We start from the raw sequence: 17934 nt of genomic DNA on the forward strand, positions 1-17934 counted from the left end.
AACAAGTGGATCGTGTTCAAAAGTTTATATAGAAAGAACGTCTAGAAATCTGATAAACGGTTTTTCTTAACGAGTACTTTCGAACAAAAAAGAAGTTTTGAAGTGAAGAACACCAATTGCACTTATATCAGCCACCTTTTCAGGAACAATCACGATTTCGACATGTACTATGTCGAAAAAATTGAAACTGGAATTAAAATCAATAAATGAAAACAATCGAATGATATATTGAATGGCCAATGAGTAGTTAATCACTCACGATTATTAAAATTATTTTCATAAAGTTACGAAAATTCAAATCGTTATCAACCATTTATTGTTTAAATTTTATCTGAGTACCTAGAATTAATATTGCATGGTGAATACTCTTTCTCAAAATCTACATGTTTACCTAGAATTCCCATTATCAGCTAATTCAAATTCTGTAACCAATATAATATGAAAAATAGTTCAATGTACCAGTTCGAGTGAGGAAGTTTGCTGCATAGTGAAACGTTTTATTATAAGTGTTCTATTATTCGGAATTGCACAAATGCACATTGAACAGTTGTTACGGGCGATAGCGCCTGTGTAGTGGTATTTTTCTTTTATTATATTTCCTGAATTTATAATTATAAGGAAACAAGTATATCTGAGGCACCAATCAATCTAATAATAACACTGATGAATTTCAAACAAGACTCAAACCTCTGACGGAAGCAAAAAACTCTTTCGAAGGTTCAGAATAAATGAACATTTCAATCTAGCAGACCACTATTACAATATTCATGCAGTCATTGTTCACTGTGATTCTGGCGTTGAATTTGGTCATTATTACGCCTTGGTCGAAGACGAACCGGACTGGTATAAGTTTGACAATAGTCATGTCACGAAGTGTTCTGGCGATGTATTGAATCCATTGGAGCCTTTGGAGACACCCTACATTTTATTTTATGGGAGAGAGAACATTGGCAGATCAAGATCTTGAGAATATGTGGTGCTGCAGGTTTTTCCGGGTTTTCCTGCAGCTGAAAAAGCAAATGCGCCACTGGAATCAATAAAGTCGCCCCAGAGCGCCAATTACCTAATTTTTATTGTTGTTTTTATTTATATTCATAATATAGGTATTTTGTGAATTCATAATATATTTTGTCACAAACAAGATGTAGATCCCTATGTTTCTGTGATTGTCTTGTATATTTATTTTTGATTTCATTGAAAATAATTTGTATCAATATATACGAATATTACTGGAGTTTTTTCTCAAAACCAACCGTGTTTCGATCACCAAGTGATCAAAATTACGATTCGAGGTGTTGAAATAAAGTTTGGTGTTGGAAAAAAAAATCCAGTTATATTCAAGTGCCGTGAAGTTATGCACAGATTTCTGGCCACACATGCTGACGTAGAGGAGAATAAAAATTTGTGGTTGGGATATGAAATTATAAGCACCCGTACTAATATATGTGGCTGGAAATACCTATCCACTATAGGTTGAACGTGAAATTATTAAGACTATTTGGTGTATAACTTTTCGAAGAATTTTCAGTAGATTGACGCGTTGATAACCGTTTTCTCATCAACAATACAGATTTAGGAAAGAATAACATAGGAAATATCAGACTTTCTTTCCAATATTCAATGTAGAAATGACACCCGATGATGTGCGTTCATGAGAATCACACAACTTCCATGGTTTCTTGAGTAAATTAACTTGGCGATAACAGTTTTCTTGTCATCTAAACAGATTTCAAAAAAGAAAATTGTTGAAACATTCAGATGCATCTATTGAGATTCCTTGTAGAACTGGAACCAGATGATGTGCGTACATGGAAATCACACAACTCTCATCGAATCTTGGGTAGATCAACATAGTGAAAACTGTTTTCTTGTCACCCATACAGATTTCGAGAATAAAATTGTTGAAACGATCAGACTAACTTTTTTAAACCCCTTGTGGAATTGGAGCCAAATGATGTGCGTGAATAAAAATCGAACAAGTCTTATGGAATATCGGGTAGATTAACCTAGTGATAACAGTTATCTTGTCACCCATACAGATTTCCGGGAAAAAATGTTGTTGAAATCAGACTCATTTCTTTAAACACCTTGTAGAATTGGAAACAGATGATGTGCGTTCATGAAAATCACACAACTCTTATAGAATCTTGGGTAGATCAACATAGTGAAAACTGTTTTCTTATCACCCATACAGATTTTCATAAAAAAATTGTTGCAACAATCAGACTAAATTTTTGAAACCCCTTGTAGAATTGGAACCAGATGATGTGCGTGCATAAAAATCGAACAATTCTGATGGAATCTTGAATAGATTGATGTAATAATAACAGTTTTCTTGCTACCCAAACAGATTTCGAAATAAAAATTTTGAAACAATCGGACTCATTTTTTGCGATTCCTTGTAGAATTGGAACCAGATGATTCCTAACACCAATTCACTTCATGAAATTTTCAATATTCAAATAGTAGATTTCGAGAATACTGTAACGAATCTGAAGCCGCCCCTGACCAGTATGCCGGCTGAATCATGTAACAAATATATGACATCAAACCGTTACATTATATAAGCCCGGTTTCCCGACCCAAGAGGGCAGTTCAGAAAGTGAATCGTGCGGCTAAACAAGAAATTTAAATAGTGGAAATGAATTAAGCGTTAGTTGCTAAGTGTTGTGAATAAATTAGTTTGTGATCAGTGAAATATTGTTGGAAATAAATCTCTTCAGGACAGTTAATTCTTCAATTTGCCACAAAATCTTCAAACTGGAAGGGAAGCAATATTCTTACTCATTCGTATTACATTTTAAAAAATCATTTTTTGAAAAATGTATAGATGAAACAAAGAAAACGAATTCAACAACATTGATCTACTTGAGAAGTTGTGAGATTCTGATGAACGCAAATCATCGGGTTTGAATTGTACGAGGGGTATTGGAAAGTATAAATCTGACATTTTCAATAATTTTTTACATGCATCTGTATCGGTGACAAGATAACAGTTCGCATTACGTTGATCTACCCAAGATTCAATAAGAGTTGTGTGATTTTCATGAACGCACATCTGGTTCCAATTCTACAAGGAATCTCAAAAAATGAGTCTGATTGTTTCAACAATTTTTTTTCGAAATCTGTTTGGGTGACAAGAAAATTGTTATTGCTATGTTAATTTACCCCAGATTTCATAAGACTTATTTGATTTTTATGCACACATATCATCTGGTTCTGATTCTACAAGGGGTTTTAAAAAGTTAGTCTGATTGTTGCAACAATTTTTTTTCGAAACCTGTATGAGTGATAAGACAACGGTTTTCACTATGTTGATCTACCCAAGATTCTATAAGAGTTGTGTGATTTTCATGAACGCACATCATCTGGTTCCAATTCTACAAGGTGTTTTAAGAAATGAGTCTGATTGTAACAACATTTTTTCCTGGAAATTTGTATAGGTGACAAGATAACTGTTATCATCACATTAATCTACCCGAGATTCCATAAGACTTGTTCGATTTTTATGCACGCACGTCCTCTGGTTCCATTTCTACAATGGGTTTCAAAAGTTAGTCTGATCATTTTAACAATTTTATTCTCGATATCTGTATAGAAGCTATGGAAGTTGTATGATTTTGATGAACGCACATCATCGGGTATCATTTCTACATGGGGTATTGGAAAGTAAGTCTGATATTTCCAATATTATTCTTCCCTAAATCTGTATTGTTGATGAGAAAACGGTTATCAACGCGTCAATCTACTCAAGATTCTATAAAAAAGTTATACACCAAATAGTCTTAATAATTCCACGTTCAAACTATAGTGATAGGTATTTCCAGCCACAGATATTAGTGCGGGTGCTAATAATTTCGTATCCCAACCACATATTTTCATTTTACCCTACGTCAGCATGTGTGGCCAGAAATCTGTGGATAACTTCACGCCAATTAATATTCATTACTACACCAAAGGTTCCAAACAGTTCATCACAAAAATATATACGAAAATAAACATTATTATCATTATTACTGAAATCAAGGCAATTTCATTCAAAAATATTTTTCGAATTTGGGAAATGACTGTCTTTTTTGATTTTATAAATCATTGGAGTTATTCGTTCAGAAATGAACGAATAACTCCAATCAGCCAAAACTGAAACTGCTATAATTTGATTCATTCCATCGGAATGATATTTTCAAATTTTCAAATGAAAATGATGTTTCAGGTCAAGTGCTATCCACCTCCAGATGCTTTCAATCCATGTGAAGATTTGATGGGTAACTGGGGATTACGAATTCCAGTGTGGTTCATCTCTTTGTCAGCAGTTACTGGCAACCTATTCGTCGTAATAGTCATCTCAACTTCCCATTTCCGACTGACAGTGTCCAAATTTCTGATGTGTAATTTAGCCATAGCTGACCTGTGCATTGGAATTCATTTATTGTTGATAGCTACAGTTGATGCTTGCTCCATTGGAGTTTACTTCAACTCTGCGATAGATTGGCAGGAAGGTAAGTTGATACTCGGTAGAGAAATAAATACATGTTTTTGTTTCGTACACTCTATTCCGAAAATGACAGTGATTATACAATAAATTACAGTTCTGTACGTAAAAAAAGAAATCTATGGCATGTTTTGTCCTCAGAGGGACACAATACTTCTCAACTGATAAAAAGTTAGTGATTCTTAAAATTTCATTTCATTAGTTTTTTTTTTATTATAATTGGAAAATGTCAAGTCCATGAAAGTGAATGATTATTTGTTAGAATATATCATTGTTATTTCATTTCAAATATTCATTTGAATTTGAAATATTCAACCAAAAAATTCTCTTTTTCGAATTAATCTGGTTGAATTGAATGGATTCAAAAAAGTCAGTATCACGTTTCTATTGAAACATTCATACTTTGCATACTTTTCTGTTTACAAGCACTATTCTTCTGTTTGAAAATACTCCTTTTTGACTCTGATAGTCTATTTTTAATTTTAATGTTAGGTTGATTGGTGTCTATCTTTGTTAAGCATATCTGACGTGTTACCTAAGTTAGTATGTTACAATGTCGGCTCCTGTATTGTAACTGAACACTTCTTCAACTGATAAATTAATGGATTGATCAATAAACAGCAAAAATATGCTGAATGATTTGTTGAATTTCTCCGGATCTGCCAACTTTGAATTTCATATTTTTATTTCATTTTCAAACTTTCCAGTCATATTCAGTGATATTATCAATTACTCCTAGATCAACATATGTATGGGTTTCAGCTTCAATGAATTCATGCGACCTTTGGGAGCCCTGTTTATTTTTGATATTCGAGAATTGAGTTTTGTATCGAAACCATAGTTGGAGTCTTCATATAAAGGGAAGTCATCATCTCCACTATTATAACTTCATTATGTATCATTTCATTTATCGATTGACAAAGTTCAAACCGAACCATAGATGAGTGAAAAATTATCAAAAAATTTGTTTTTTTATATTTCTTAAAGTAAATGATATGGTTCGAAGTTCCTTTTTTAATTTTCAAAATACCTTGTCACATATAATGAATAGATATCAGTACATCTTTTATTCAAACAACAGCGACAGGTTCAAATAAATCGTTCTTAATTTTCTATTTCGTTCAATCATTCATTTTCAATTCCAGGAAATGGTTGCAACGTAGCTGGTTTTCTTACTATTTTCGGCAACATACTTTCTGTTTACACCTTGGCTGTAATCACGACAGAACGCTGGTATACTATAACCTGGGCTATACACCTCAACAAACGACTCAAACTTCGAAATGCTGTCAGAGTTATGGTGGCTGGCTGGATTTGTGCACTTCTGATGGCCGTGTTACCTCTAATAGGAGTTAGCAATTATTCCAGAACAAGTATATGTTTGCCTCTAGAAAACAAAGGAAAAGCGGATGTCATATACTTGTCTACGTTATTAGCTTTCAATGCTGTAGCTTTTGCATTGATATGTGTATGCTATGGAAGTATGTATAAGTCCATACGAGAAGGTGAGTGGGGTATTGTAGAATCATAATTATACATAAGGAATTGATTAAAAAAACGAAATTACAATATAAACGTCGGTGATAACTTCAAAGTTATGAGACAACTGGATTTACGTGTCAAACAATTTTTTACTTCAACGGCATCGACTATTATGGTCATTAACCTGGTGTGCTTGATAAGTTATAGTGATAACTTCCCGTGCCACGTAGAGGGCATCATAGATATTCGCAGTAGCATCATCTCACGAAAAATTATATAGTTGAAACTAGTTTCCAACTCAGGATCTCTAGGTACTGGTGTTTTGAGTAGCAATAGCAGAAAATAATCATTCAAAATCTCGTTGGGTTTTTCAAATCAAACAAAATTTTTATTCTGAGACAATTGTAATATCCCAAAGTATATGTATAAGATTTTTGTTCATATTCTTGTTTGGATATAAATGTTCGATTGTCTGGTGTAATGGGTGTGTTTATTTATGTAATATTATATATGAGTATATATTTGATTGGAAGTGGTTGACAATGTTTCGTGGTGTATTTCATCAGTTCGGACTTCCATTGCCTAATATAATATAAATTGATTTGAAATCTCTGAAAAAAAAAATTAAAAAATTAACCGAAAATAACAATTTCATTAAACAAAAAACTGAAATTACAAAGAAATAACATACAAGCAACAACCAAAAAAATAAAAATTGAAATGTTAATAAAAGCTGAAAAATTAAAAAATTATCAACAAACAAATAAATGAAAAATAAGAATTGAAGGATTCCAAACCAACTTACGTCACGACATTTCGATTGTTGGTATCCACAATCGTCTTCGGGTGATAACTGGACTTATTTTTCCAAGATCTGGCTATTTATAGGTCATTCGAATGCTTTCACCTATCCCCTCTTCTTTCTCTCCGTTTGGCGGGAGTTGGTCGTTTTTCGCTTGATTAGAGTTTTTCATATGTTACGTATCTCTAGGCTAGATTGACTAAATTTAATTTTTTTTCAGGGATTTCAAATCAATTTATATTATATTAGACAATGGAAGTCCGAAGTGATGAAATATAAGTATATATGTTTATATGTGTATTATATGAGTGTTAATGAAATTTTTAAATAAATCTGTACACAACCATGTTGATACAAAATCTCGACGTTGAACTATAGTGTTGAACTATAGTGTTCTATTTTTCATATTTTTCACAAGTTTTGTCCACAAGATTCATTCTTAATGACAATAACGTATATTATAATTGTTATTATTATTATTGAAAAAAATCCGGAAGAATTCTACTCAAGAAAGATGTAAAATTCTTTTGGGAGAATGAACAGAAGCATTCATTCGAGATCCTGAAAAAAAACCTTAAATTCAAAAACCTGATTTACAGTTTTATGATGTGAATGGTGAAACCATAATTTCAGTAGACAGCTCACAGTCAGGGGTAGGGTCGTGTCTTTTACAAAATAAACTCCCATGTGCATACGCATCAAAAGCAATGACAGAAGCACAGACCAGGTATACACAAATCGAAAGAGAACTCTTGGCTATCGTGTTCGGTCTAACTAGATTTCACGAATATATTTTCGGGAAAAAAGTAACCGTTGAAGCTGACCATTTTCCCAGATTTTTCCAGGCAAACTCAAGTTTATAAAAAAGGTGACCCCCCACTTCACTGAAAACTATAGAGGAATAAGTCTTCTATCAAGTTTTAGCAAGCTTTATGAGTTGAATATAAAAAATCAACTGCTTTCATTCTTAACTATGAATAAGTTGCTATCTTCAAGTCAGCATGGTTTCACAAATGGCAAAAGTACTGAAACTGCATTATATAATTTTCAAGAAAATGTAATAACAGCCTTGGATGGAAGAGTCCAGATTTGTGGGCTATTTATTGACTTTTCTCGGGCCTTTGATTGTGTTAATCATGACCTCTCATTAATTAAGCTCGAGCGATATGGTATAAGAGGTATAGCATTGAATTTAATGGAATTATACTCAACTGATCGATCCCAGAGTGTAATCATCAACACAACTCGGAGCCAATCTCTCATTTTTAAACAAGGAGTTCCCCAAGGCTCAATTCTTGGACCTTTGTTATTTTAAATTTATGCTAATGATCTCATTAATTTCCTTCTTGACATCTCTAAAGTCCAAGTAATATCATATGCTGGTGATACAAATCTACTCATAACTGGCGAAGATACTACTGAACTTGTGATAACATCAGAAAAGAAAGAATTGTTATGCGTTGAAGTTCTTATCAAATCATTGTCACGATAACATACTACTAATAGTTTATTATGCAAACATCAACTGTTATCTGCGATATGGTATTCTTGACTGGAGTACATGTACATCTTGGTCACGTGTTTTCGCTCTGCAAAAATTTGCTGTGAGAATTGTTGCAGTACTAAATTGGAGGCAGTCATGTAGAGAGGCTTTCAAACAACGAAAGACATTAACTTCGACAGGCTTGTATCTGTATGAACTGTATATATATGTATACAAACATAAAGGTAAATTCTTCAATAGAACAGATCATCAATATGACACAAGATCCAGAAATCTTCTTGTGCCTGCTGTGCACAGAACTAACCTATATCAAAAAAGTCACTTATATTTGGGATGCAGAGTTTTTAATCACCTCGATGTCTCTATCCAAACATCTCCAAATAATAATATTTCTGAATCCAGACTTAAAGCATTTCTTATTGAGAAAAACTGTTACAGTATTATTGAATTTATTACATAATAGTGTATTTTATGAATATGTTTTCTTGTTGACAAGTCAAATATTATATTTGTGCTGTTGTTTTCCCACTGACAGTTGTCATTTGTCACTTTTAATTTTTTTTAATATGTTCTTGTGTCTTTTTCAATCAAGTCGATAGGTTCTATGAATTTTTTATATTTTAATATAATTATATATTTTAATTCTTTTATATTAATAACTTATGACTGTGTTCATATCATTTAAATTCATTTCTATATTAATTATGACGTTTTTGTCAGTTACTGCTGGAATGTATTCATACATTTATGCTTTTTAACTGAAAAATAAAGATTTTTTTTTTTTTTTTTTTTTTTTTTTTCACCGTAGTGTGCGCTGGTCAGGCCCTATCCCCCGAAGCCCCGATACATTCGGGAGGGCGCGCCAGCATAATCAACCAATGACCACTCCCCACACCGTGGGGTAAGTGATCATTGGGTCCGAGAATCATGTGCCCTGAGCAAACGCAGTGAGCCAAGAATGACAGCCTTCTGCATCTGTGCGGCTAAGATTTCTGCCTTAATGCGGCAAGCCGGTATGATTTTGAGATTCGAGAGTAGAGAAGACATCATTCCACCAAGGACTCCAACAATCAGAACGACCATCTTGACAGAGTGATCTGGATAGAGTCTGCGGAGTTCGAAGAGAAAATCTCGATATTTTATCCGTTTTTCCTCCTCTTTTCTGACGATATTCGTCTCGCCAGGAGCTGAAAACTCCACGACAAATATCGTCTTGATCTGGTGGTCGAGAAGAACTACATCAGGCTTATTAGCTTGTATGAGCCTGAGGGTGGGGAACGAATAGTTCCAATAAATTCGGCACTTCTCGTTCCCCACAACGGATTCAATATCCCCCGGAGCGTAGGGCAACACCGGTGTCTCGTCAATACCGTAGGAGTGCCGTAGATGATAATATAGCACCCTTAGGGCCGCGTTATGTCTATGGATATAGGCCGAGACCGCATATGCTGGACATGCTGATAGCAAGTGCATTAGGGTCTCGGGCGCCTCGCGGCAGGCCCTGCACCTTGTGTCAGGAACCTCTATACCCATCACGCGACTGCGGTAGACTAAGGTGTTAAAGACACCATCCTGGCAAGCCATGATGAACCCCTCAGTTTCCGACTTCAGCCCACTCGACCTGAGAAAAGCGAACGTCAGGCGCTTTGATAAGCCAAGGTCTTCAATATTATTGAAGAAGACCCCATGCATTGGCTTATCCCTGTGTCTCCGCAGAAGTAAGGTGATCTCTGCGGCTTTTATCTGAGCTTTTTGCTGAACGGGTTCCAACTCGGTGACAGAGTTGTAGTCACCTCGTTCAGAGTCGAAAACTATACCGAGTTCATCAGCTGCTCGAGCAGCTGCCCTAAAGAGAAATGCTCCAATTCCTGCTCTCTCATGGTCACGGACCATGCAGAGAAGGGGATCCGAACTCCTGACGACTTTACAGGCTGTATCCAGTACCATTCTGTCATGTAGACACTCCAAACTCAAAAGTCCACGACCTCCCTGTTGTCGGGGGAAGTACAACCGTGGAACGGACGATTTAGGATGCAAACTCCTATAGAGATGCATCATTTTTCGGGTCCTTACGTCGAGTTGATACAGCTCCTCCCGAGTCCACTTCACTACTCCAAACGAGTAGAGTAAGATTGGAACGGCAAGCATATTTGTTGCAGCAACTTTGTTCTTCCCCGACAGCTCCGATGACCAGATCTGTCGAAGTTTGTGCTGATACTTGCCGCGGAGAGAGTTTTTCACTGCGGTTACCTCTTGTGAGTGGCGTTGTTCCACCCCGAGGTAAGTATACGTCTCTCCGGCATCCAGATGGTGTAGGATGCTTCCATCTACGAGCTGCACATCCTCTCCGTAGTCCCCGCATCGTCCTCTTTTGAGATGAACCATTGCACATTTGTCTATCCCGAATTTCATACCGATAGCATGCGTGTACTCTTCCACCACCCTCAAGGACTGATGGAGATCCTTCTCTCCAGAGGCATAAAGTTTAAGATCATCCATATAAAACAGATGGGTGACCTTGTGCCTCCGGTTTCCGGGGGTTCCACAGTTATACCCTCGAGTGTTTCTGAGCGCAACGGATAATGGCAATAGTGAGATGCAGAATAGAAGTGGACTGAGGGAATCACCCTGAAATACACCCCTTCTGAAAGTGACCCACCCTGTTTGGACTCTTGCTTGACCAGATGTTATGGTGAAGCGAGTTCGCCAAAGTGGTAGTAGTTGTTCAATGCATCTCACTATGTTGTCGGGTACCGCAAGGCATCTGAGCAAATGCAAAATGAGCTCATGCGAAATTGTATCAAATGCCTTACGGTAATCGATCCAGGCCATAGAGAGGTTACGCTTATATTGTATCGAGTCCTGCGTTACACATCTATCGATGAGCAGGTTCTCTTTACATCCAGCGACTCCTCTCTTCGACCCTCTCTGCTCATATATCCGTTCGAACACTCGGTCAACTGCGGTGAGTATTCGTGTGTATAAGATGCTTGTAAACAACTTATAACACGAATTCAAGCATGTTATCGGTCTGTAATTCTTAGGAATCGACAAATCTCCGCTTTTGGGGATGAGAACGGTCCGCCCCTCGACAAACCAATCCGGAATCGGCTGCTCTCCGTCCAGCCATAAGTTGAAAACTCTGGCCAGATGGCGGTGGGTACAGTTTTATGATGTGAATGGTGAAACCATAATTTCAGTAGACAGCTCACAGTCAGGGGTAGGGTCGTGTCTTTTACAAAATAAACTCCCATGTGCATACGCATCAAAAGCAATGACAGAAGCACAGACCAGGTATACACAAATCGAAAGAGAACTCTTGGCTATCGTGTTCGGTCTAACTAGATTTCACGAATATATTTTCGGGAAAAAAGTAACCGTTGAAGCTGACCATTTTCCCAGATTTTTCCAGGCAAACTCAAGTTTATAAAAAAGGTGACCCCCCACTTCACTGAAAACTACAGAGGAATAAGTCTTCTATCAAGTTTTAGCAAGCTTTATGAGTTGAATATAAAAAATCAACTGCTTTCATTCTTAACTATGAATAAGTTGCTATCTTCAAGTCAGCATGGTTTCACAAATGGCAAAAGTACTGAAACTGCATTATATAATTTTCAAGAAAATGTAATAACAGCCTTGGATGGAAGAGTCCAGATTTGTGGGCTATTTATTGACTTTTCTCGGGCCTTTGATTGTGTTAATCATGACCTCTCATTAATTAAGCTCGAGCGATATGGTATAAGAGGTATAGCATTGAATTTAATGGAATTATACTCAACTGATCGATCCCAGAGTGTAATCATCAACACAACTCGGAGCCAATCTCTCATTTTTAAACAAGGAGTTCCCCAAGGCTCAATTCTTGGACCTTTGTTATTTTAAATTTATGCTAATGATCTCATTAATTTCCTTCTTGACATCTCTAAAGTCCAAGTAATATCATATGCTGGTGATACAAATCTACTCATAACTGGCGAAGATACTACTGAACTTGTGATAACATCAGAAAAGAAAGAATTGTTATGCGTTGAAGTTCTTATCAAATCATTGTCACGATAACATACTACTAATAGTTTATTATGCAAACATCAACTGTTATCTGCGATATGGTATTCTTGACTGGAGTACATGTACATCTTGGTCACGTGTTTTCGCTCTGCAAAAATTTGCTGTGAGAATTGTTGCAGTACTAAATTGGAGGCAGTCATGTAGAGAGGCTTTCAAACAACGAAAGACATTAACTTCGACAGGCTTGTATCTGTATGAACTGTATATATATGTATACAAACATAAAGGTAAATTCTTCAATAGAACAGATCATCAATATGACACAAGATCCAGAAATCTTCTTGTGCCTGCTGTGCACAGAACTAACCTATATCAAAAAAGTCACTTATATTTGGGATGCAGAGTTTTTAATCACCTCGATGTCTCTATCCAAACATCTCCAAATAATAATATTTCTGAATCCAGACTTAAAGCATTTCTTATTGAGAAAAACTGTTACAGTATTATTGAATTTATTACATAATAGTGTATTTTATGAATATGTTTTCTTGTTGACAAGTCAAATATTATATTTGTGCTGTTGTTTTCCCACTGACAGTTGTCATTTGTCACTTTTAATTTTTTTTAATATGTTCTTGTGTCTTTTTCAATCAAGTCGATAGGTTCTATGAATTTTTTATATTTTAATATAATTATATATTTTAATTCTTTTATATTAATAACTTATGACTGTGTTCATATCATTTAAATTCATTTCTATATTAATTATGACGTTTTTGTCAGTTACTGCTGGAATGTATTCATACATTTATGCTTTTTAACTGAAAAATAAAGATTTATTATTATTATTATTATTATTATTATTATTATTATTATTATTATTATTATTTACCGCTAATTTCCATATTCAAAAAAATCCTTTAAATAAATGTCCAGCACGGTTATAGCGAATGCCACTTCAAATTCAGAAATATGATGTTGAGGTTAAGTACAAAGCAGGCAAAAAACTTATTCCTGATGACTCAGATGATGGGCTAGAGAATGAAATAGTTGCATGATAATTTCAGAAATAAATATAACCATTCCTATAATAAGTTACAGGAATTCAAACAAAAAACTGAGTCTGATGCAACCTTGCAAATTTAAAAAAATTTATTTCAAATGGATGGCCTAATACTTTCGAAGAAGTTGATGACTGTAATAATGTATTGGAAATATTGTAGTGAACTTATCATAGCAAATGATCTCATTTTTAAGGGTAATTCACTGGTAGTACCGAAATCATTGCACAAGGAAATGCTAGATAAAGTAGATTATAATCATATGGAAATCAATCAATATTTGAAACAATTTCAGAATTTAAATTTTTTGCCCACAATTGTTAATGAAATGTAACAAAAAAAAATGTGAACTGTGAAATATGCTAAGTCTCAAAACCATGAAAAACCATGATATTCCTAACTTACCTTGGAGCAAGGTAGGATGCGATTTGTTTGAATTACATAGTGAAAAATATTTACCAGTTGAAGTGAACAAATAATAGAGAAATTGAAAGTCATGTTCCCTAGACATGGCATACCACTTACATTAGTATCAGATGGTGGTTCTCAATTAGTTCACAGGTATTCAAAAATTTTGCTCATTGTTGGGAATTCAATCAGTTATGTCCTTTCCAGCACATGCACAGTCAAATGGAATGACTGAGCGTAATGTACAAACCGCAAAAATATTTTGAAAAAGTATTGGAAGATAATGAAGAAATTAATATGGCACTTCTCTTGTACCGTAATATGCCTATTGATGGAGAATACTCCATCCAAACTAATGAAATATCATTAGTTTGGACTTCCATTGTCTAATATGATATAAATCGATTTGAAATACCTGGAGAAATCTCTAAAAAATTAAAAAAGAGATTAGCTGAAAAATAACAATTTTATTGAGCAAAAAAACTGAAATTACAATGAAATAAAATACAAGTAATAACCAAAAATAAAAAAAAATGAACTATTGATACGAGATGAAAATTGAAAAATTTATATATTGCTGAATACAACAATAAAAATTAATTGGCGCTCCGGGGCGACTTCATTGATTCCAGTGGCGCATTTGCTTTTTCAGCTGCAGGAAAACCCGGAAAAACCTGCAGCACCACATCATCTGAAGATCTTGATCCAACAATGTCCTCGTTTGACGATAGTCGTGTCACGAAGTGTTCTGGCGATGCATTGAATTTATTGGAGCCTTTGGAGACACCCTACATTTTGTTTTATGAGAGAGAGGACATTGTTGGATCAAGATCTTCAGATGAAAATTAAAAAATTATTAACAAGAAATGAAAATTAAAAGATTCCAAACCAAGTTACTTCACGACGTTTCGGTTGTTAGTATCCACAATCGTCTTCGGATGATAAGACGATTGTGGATGGTGGAATACACCAAGAAACATTATCAACTACCTTCAAACAAACCTATTGATGGAGTTCACTCATCTGCAGAAATTTTTAGGTCTAAAACACCCCAAAGTTCCAATAAGCTACAACCAAAACCAGTAAATCACACAAAATATAATGAACATATGAGTGAGAGATAATTCGCATGTAAAAATTATTACAATAAAAGAAGTGTGAAAACCTTGCAATCACTCCAACCGGGTGAAAATGTATTTGTACAAATGATACCAAAGTCAGACTGGTTGCCAGGGCTGATAGTTGAGTGAGTTAGAGATAGAACAAATATAGTTAAAATGAGGGATGGATCAATTTTGACAAGAAACAGGAAATTTATCAAGCCAAGTAAAACCAGAGAAATGGAGTCAGACTTGAATCATTCTTTAAATTCTATGTACCCCAAATTTGTCCGTGAAGTTCTAGAACACTTCAGAATATTTGAGAGCAATCGAAATCATTCCAAAATATCCTAGAAAATTTTTAAATGTGAGGGAATATTAGGGAATGATCTGGAAAAAAAAAATTGAACATCCCATATCATTATGGAAAGATAAAGAGAATAGCTCTTTATTCCCCATCCGTGAAAAAGGTTTCCGTTTTAACCTGGAGGGTGTGCTTTTGAAGATATTAGGACTGAAAGTTTCACAATATATGAAGTTACAAAACATTTGAGTGTGTACACAAAAATTTCCAACACAATCCGGAATATTCTGGAATGATATTTCGGATATGGATATTTCGGAACCAATTCACACAGAACATCAATGAATCAAACACATAAAACTTCCTCTTGAATCTCTCCTTGTGAAATCTGGTCGGTACTTTTTGGTTGTTTTGATACCAACAAACAAGCATGGCACGGAGGTGTACATTACTGTAGTACATTATTTTGATATATCAGAACCACAATCAAAACAATGTTGTCTCCACGGAATGTATACATATATATTTGACGAAAATCTTGATATTTCCTTTCACTGTAATAATACATTAGGCGAATACCTTATCAATAGTAAAGATAAAGTCCCTATTTGAAAAAATCAGGAGTTTAATAACTTTCTTGTTCAACCCCTGATTGTCCTGCAGCGTGTATGGGCCAAACCGACCGCTCCGACCGCTCCTGAACCCTAAACCAGGGTTCAGGAACATCACAACACCATTCAGAAATATAGAGATCATGATCATTGTTATGAAATGAAACAAACAGCTCCTTTGCCAATCATTTCATCAATCAAAACCATATTTTCAATCCATTCACAGATAAAAAAATTCTACGAATCTGTGATAAAGGGAGGACCTTGAACATTAGTGAGGTTTTTTTTTATAAATAAAATAGTTAAAGATCCACAAACAATCTCCTTAAATGACCAGATTAATTTTGATTGTTTGATTTTTTTTACTTTTCTCAATATTTAAATCCCAATTTCGTAATTCATTTCCTATTCCCCCCATCTAGGTAAAAATAACCTTCATAATCCAACTTAATTTCCTCACCGCAGTTTTCTTTCCCTCCTTCTTTTCAAGATTTCAAATTTACCTAGAAGAGGTCGTTGTAAGTTTATTTTATTTCAATCGATTTTATGATCCTTCATGAAATATCTACGCCATTTCATCAAACAGTGTGTATATGACTGATTATAAATATTCTACCCAACTATGTGGGAGATAATCATAAGCTAAAGAAAAAGCCTTTTGTGTTCAATCACCACGTATGACTTCATTATTATTCAATTGGTTTATTTTTTTTTGTTTTTTTAATAGAACATGTTATTAAAACAACGATAAAAATAAAATAAAAACAACAATAAAAATTAATTGGCGCTCCGGGGCGATTTCATTGATTCCAGTGGCGCATTTGCTTTTTCCGCTGCAGGAAATCCCGGAAAAACCTGCAGATGAAAATTATTGAATTATCATTTGATAATTTAATTTAATAAATTTAATAATTTATTAAATTTTCAATAAAATAAATTATTGAATCACCTAAGTTGATTTAATAATTTTCATTATGTAAGTATTACTTTGTCTAATTGCCATTAATTTCTGACTTACAAAGAAATATGTATAAATTTCGTGGAGGCGACATTATTTTGATTCTGATTCTGAGTAATTACCTACACTTTGACCTATGGACTATTTCTTGAATATTTTGATATATATCTAAGGGTTCAGCCAGCATTTGCAATGTAAGCACAAAATGTGTTTATTTTCGACATCAAATTAGAAACATTTGAAATTTTCAGTGTTCCTCTACTATATTACGTATGTTATATACATATAAACATTCTTCCCAAATCAATCCATCTATTAAAAAACGCCCATCAAAATCTGTTGCGTAGTTTTAAAGATATAAGGATGCGTAGGGACAGACAGCGGAAAGCGACTTTGTTTTACACTATGTAGTGATTTGTAAAAGAAGGATTTCGGCTTGCTACCTCTCCATCTTTGAACAAAAATTTGGGAAATTAAAAAAAGCAGTTTTCGAAATAACCGTTCGAAAATATGTGTGGATCATGCAGACTGGAAGGAAAATCTCTAGAAACAACTACTTTCATATAAACATTGAATTATACGAAAGAAAGAGTACTTTCGAAACAACTACTTGTATATGAACAATGAATTATAGAAAAACATTGTTTCTTATTCGGTTTATACCCCAAGTTTTCCTTGTGGAATCAAATCAGATATGAATTGAACGGTTTTTATTTTTAGGATACATAATTTTTTGAGAAAGAAATGTTTTGGTTTTCTGCTTCTCCATCTTCATACAAAAAATGTGAAAATAGTCCAAAGAAAGGAAGAAAGCAATTAATTTCGGAATAAACTCTTTACAAAGATGTGTAAATCATGCAAAGAATCATTCGAACAAACTGAAATTTAAATAGAAAGGGGTATATTTATCGAGAGATTATTTTTTGGAAAAGGAATTTGGATTTTCACTTCTCCATCTTTATACAGAAGTAACTTTCAGACACAAAAGTGGAAGAAATAGAATGCCAAAACCTTTTTTCCCAAAAATTAATCTCTCAAAAAAATATACCCCTCTCAATTTTAACAAGATTTTCAAGGTTATCATTGTCTATTTGGGAATTTCAGATTTAATTCTCAGTCATGTGATGAAAAAATCATACCAAACTTCATCTATCTTGACGACTGGCAGACTTCAACAACATTAGCTTGACGTTCAGTTTCGAAA

The 17934-nt window shown here is 34.4% G+C and overlaps 1 protein-coding gene across 3 annotated transcripts in view; it reads left to right on the forward strand.

The window, feature by feature from the left end:
* The window catches only part of LOC111514274 (lutropin-choriogonadotropic hormone receptor), a 796850-nt gene that overhangs the window by 769572 nt on the left and 9344 nt on the right, over positions 1–17934 (forward strand). For all 3 annotated transcript variants that reach the window (XM_074176962.1, XM_074176963.1, XM_074176965.1), the window contains 2 exons: positions 4214–4499; positions 5638–5997. In XM_074176962.1, the coding sequence (XP_074033063.1) occupies positions 4214–4499; positions 5638–5997 (646 nt within the window). The remainder of the gene's footprint in view (positions 1–4213; positions 4500–5637; positions 5998–17934) is intronic.

Source organism: Leptinotarsa decemlineata, unplaced genomic scaffold, assembly GCF_025532065.1.
Source record: "Leptinotarsa decemlineata unplaced genomic scaffold, Ldec_3_MD MMD2_P_RNA_scaffold_14, whole genome shotgun sequence".
NCBI classification, from domain to species: domain Eukaryota; kingdom Metazoa; phylum Arthropoda; class Insecta; order Coleoptera; family Chrysomelidae; genus Leptinotarsa; species Leptinotarsa decemlineata.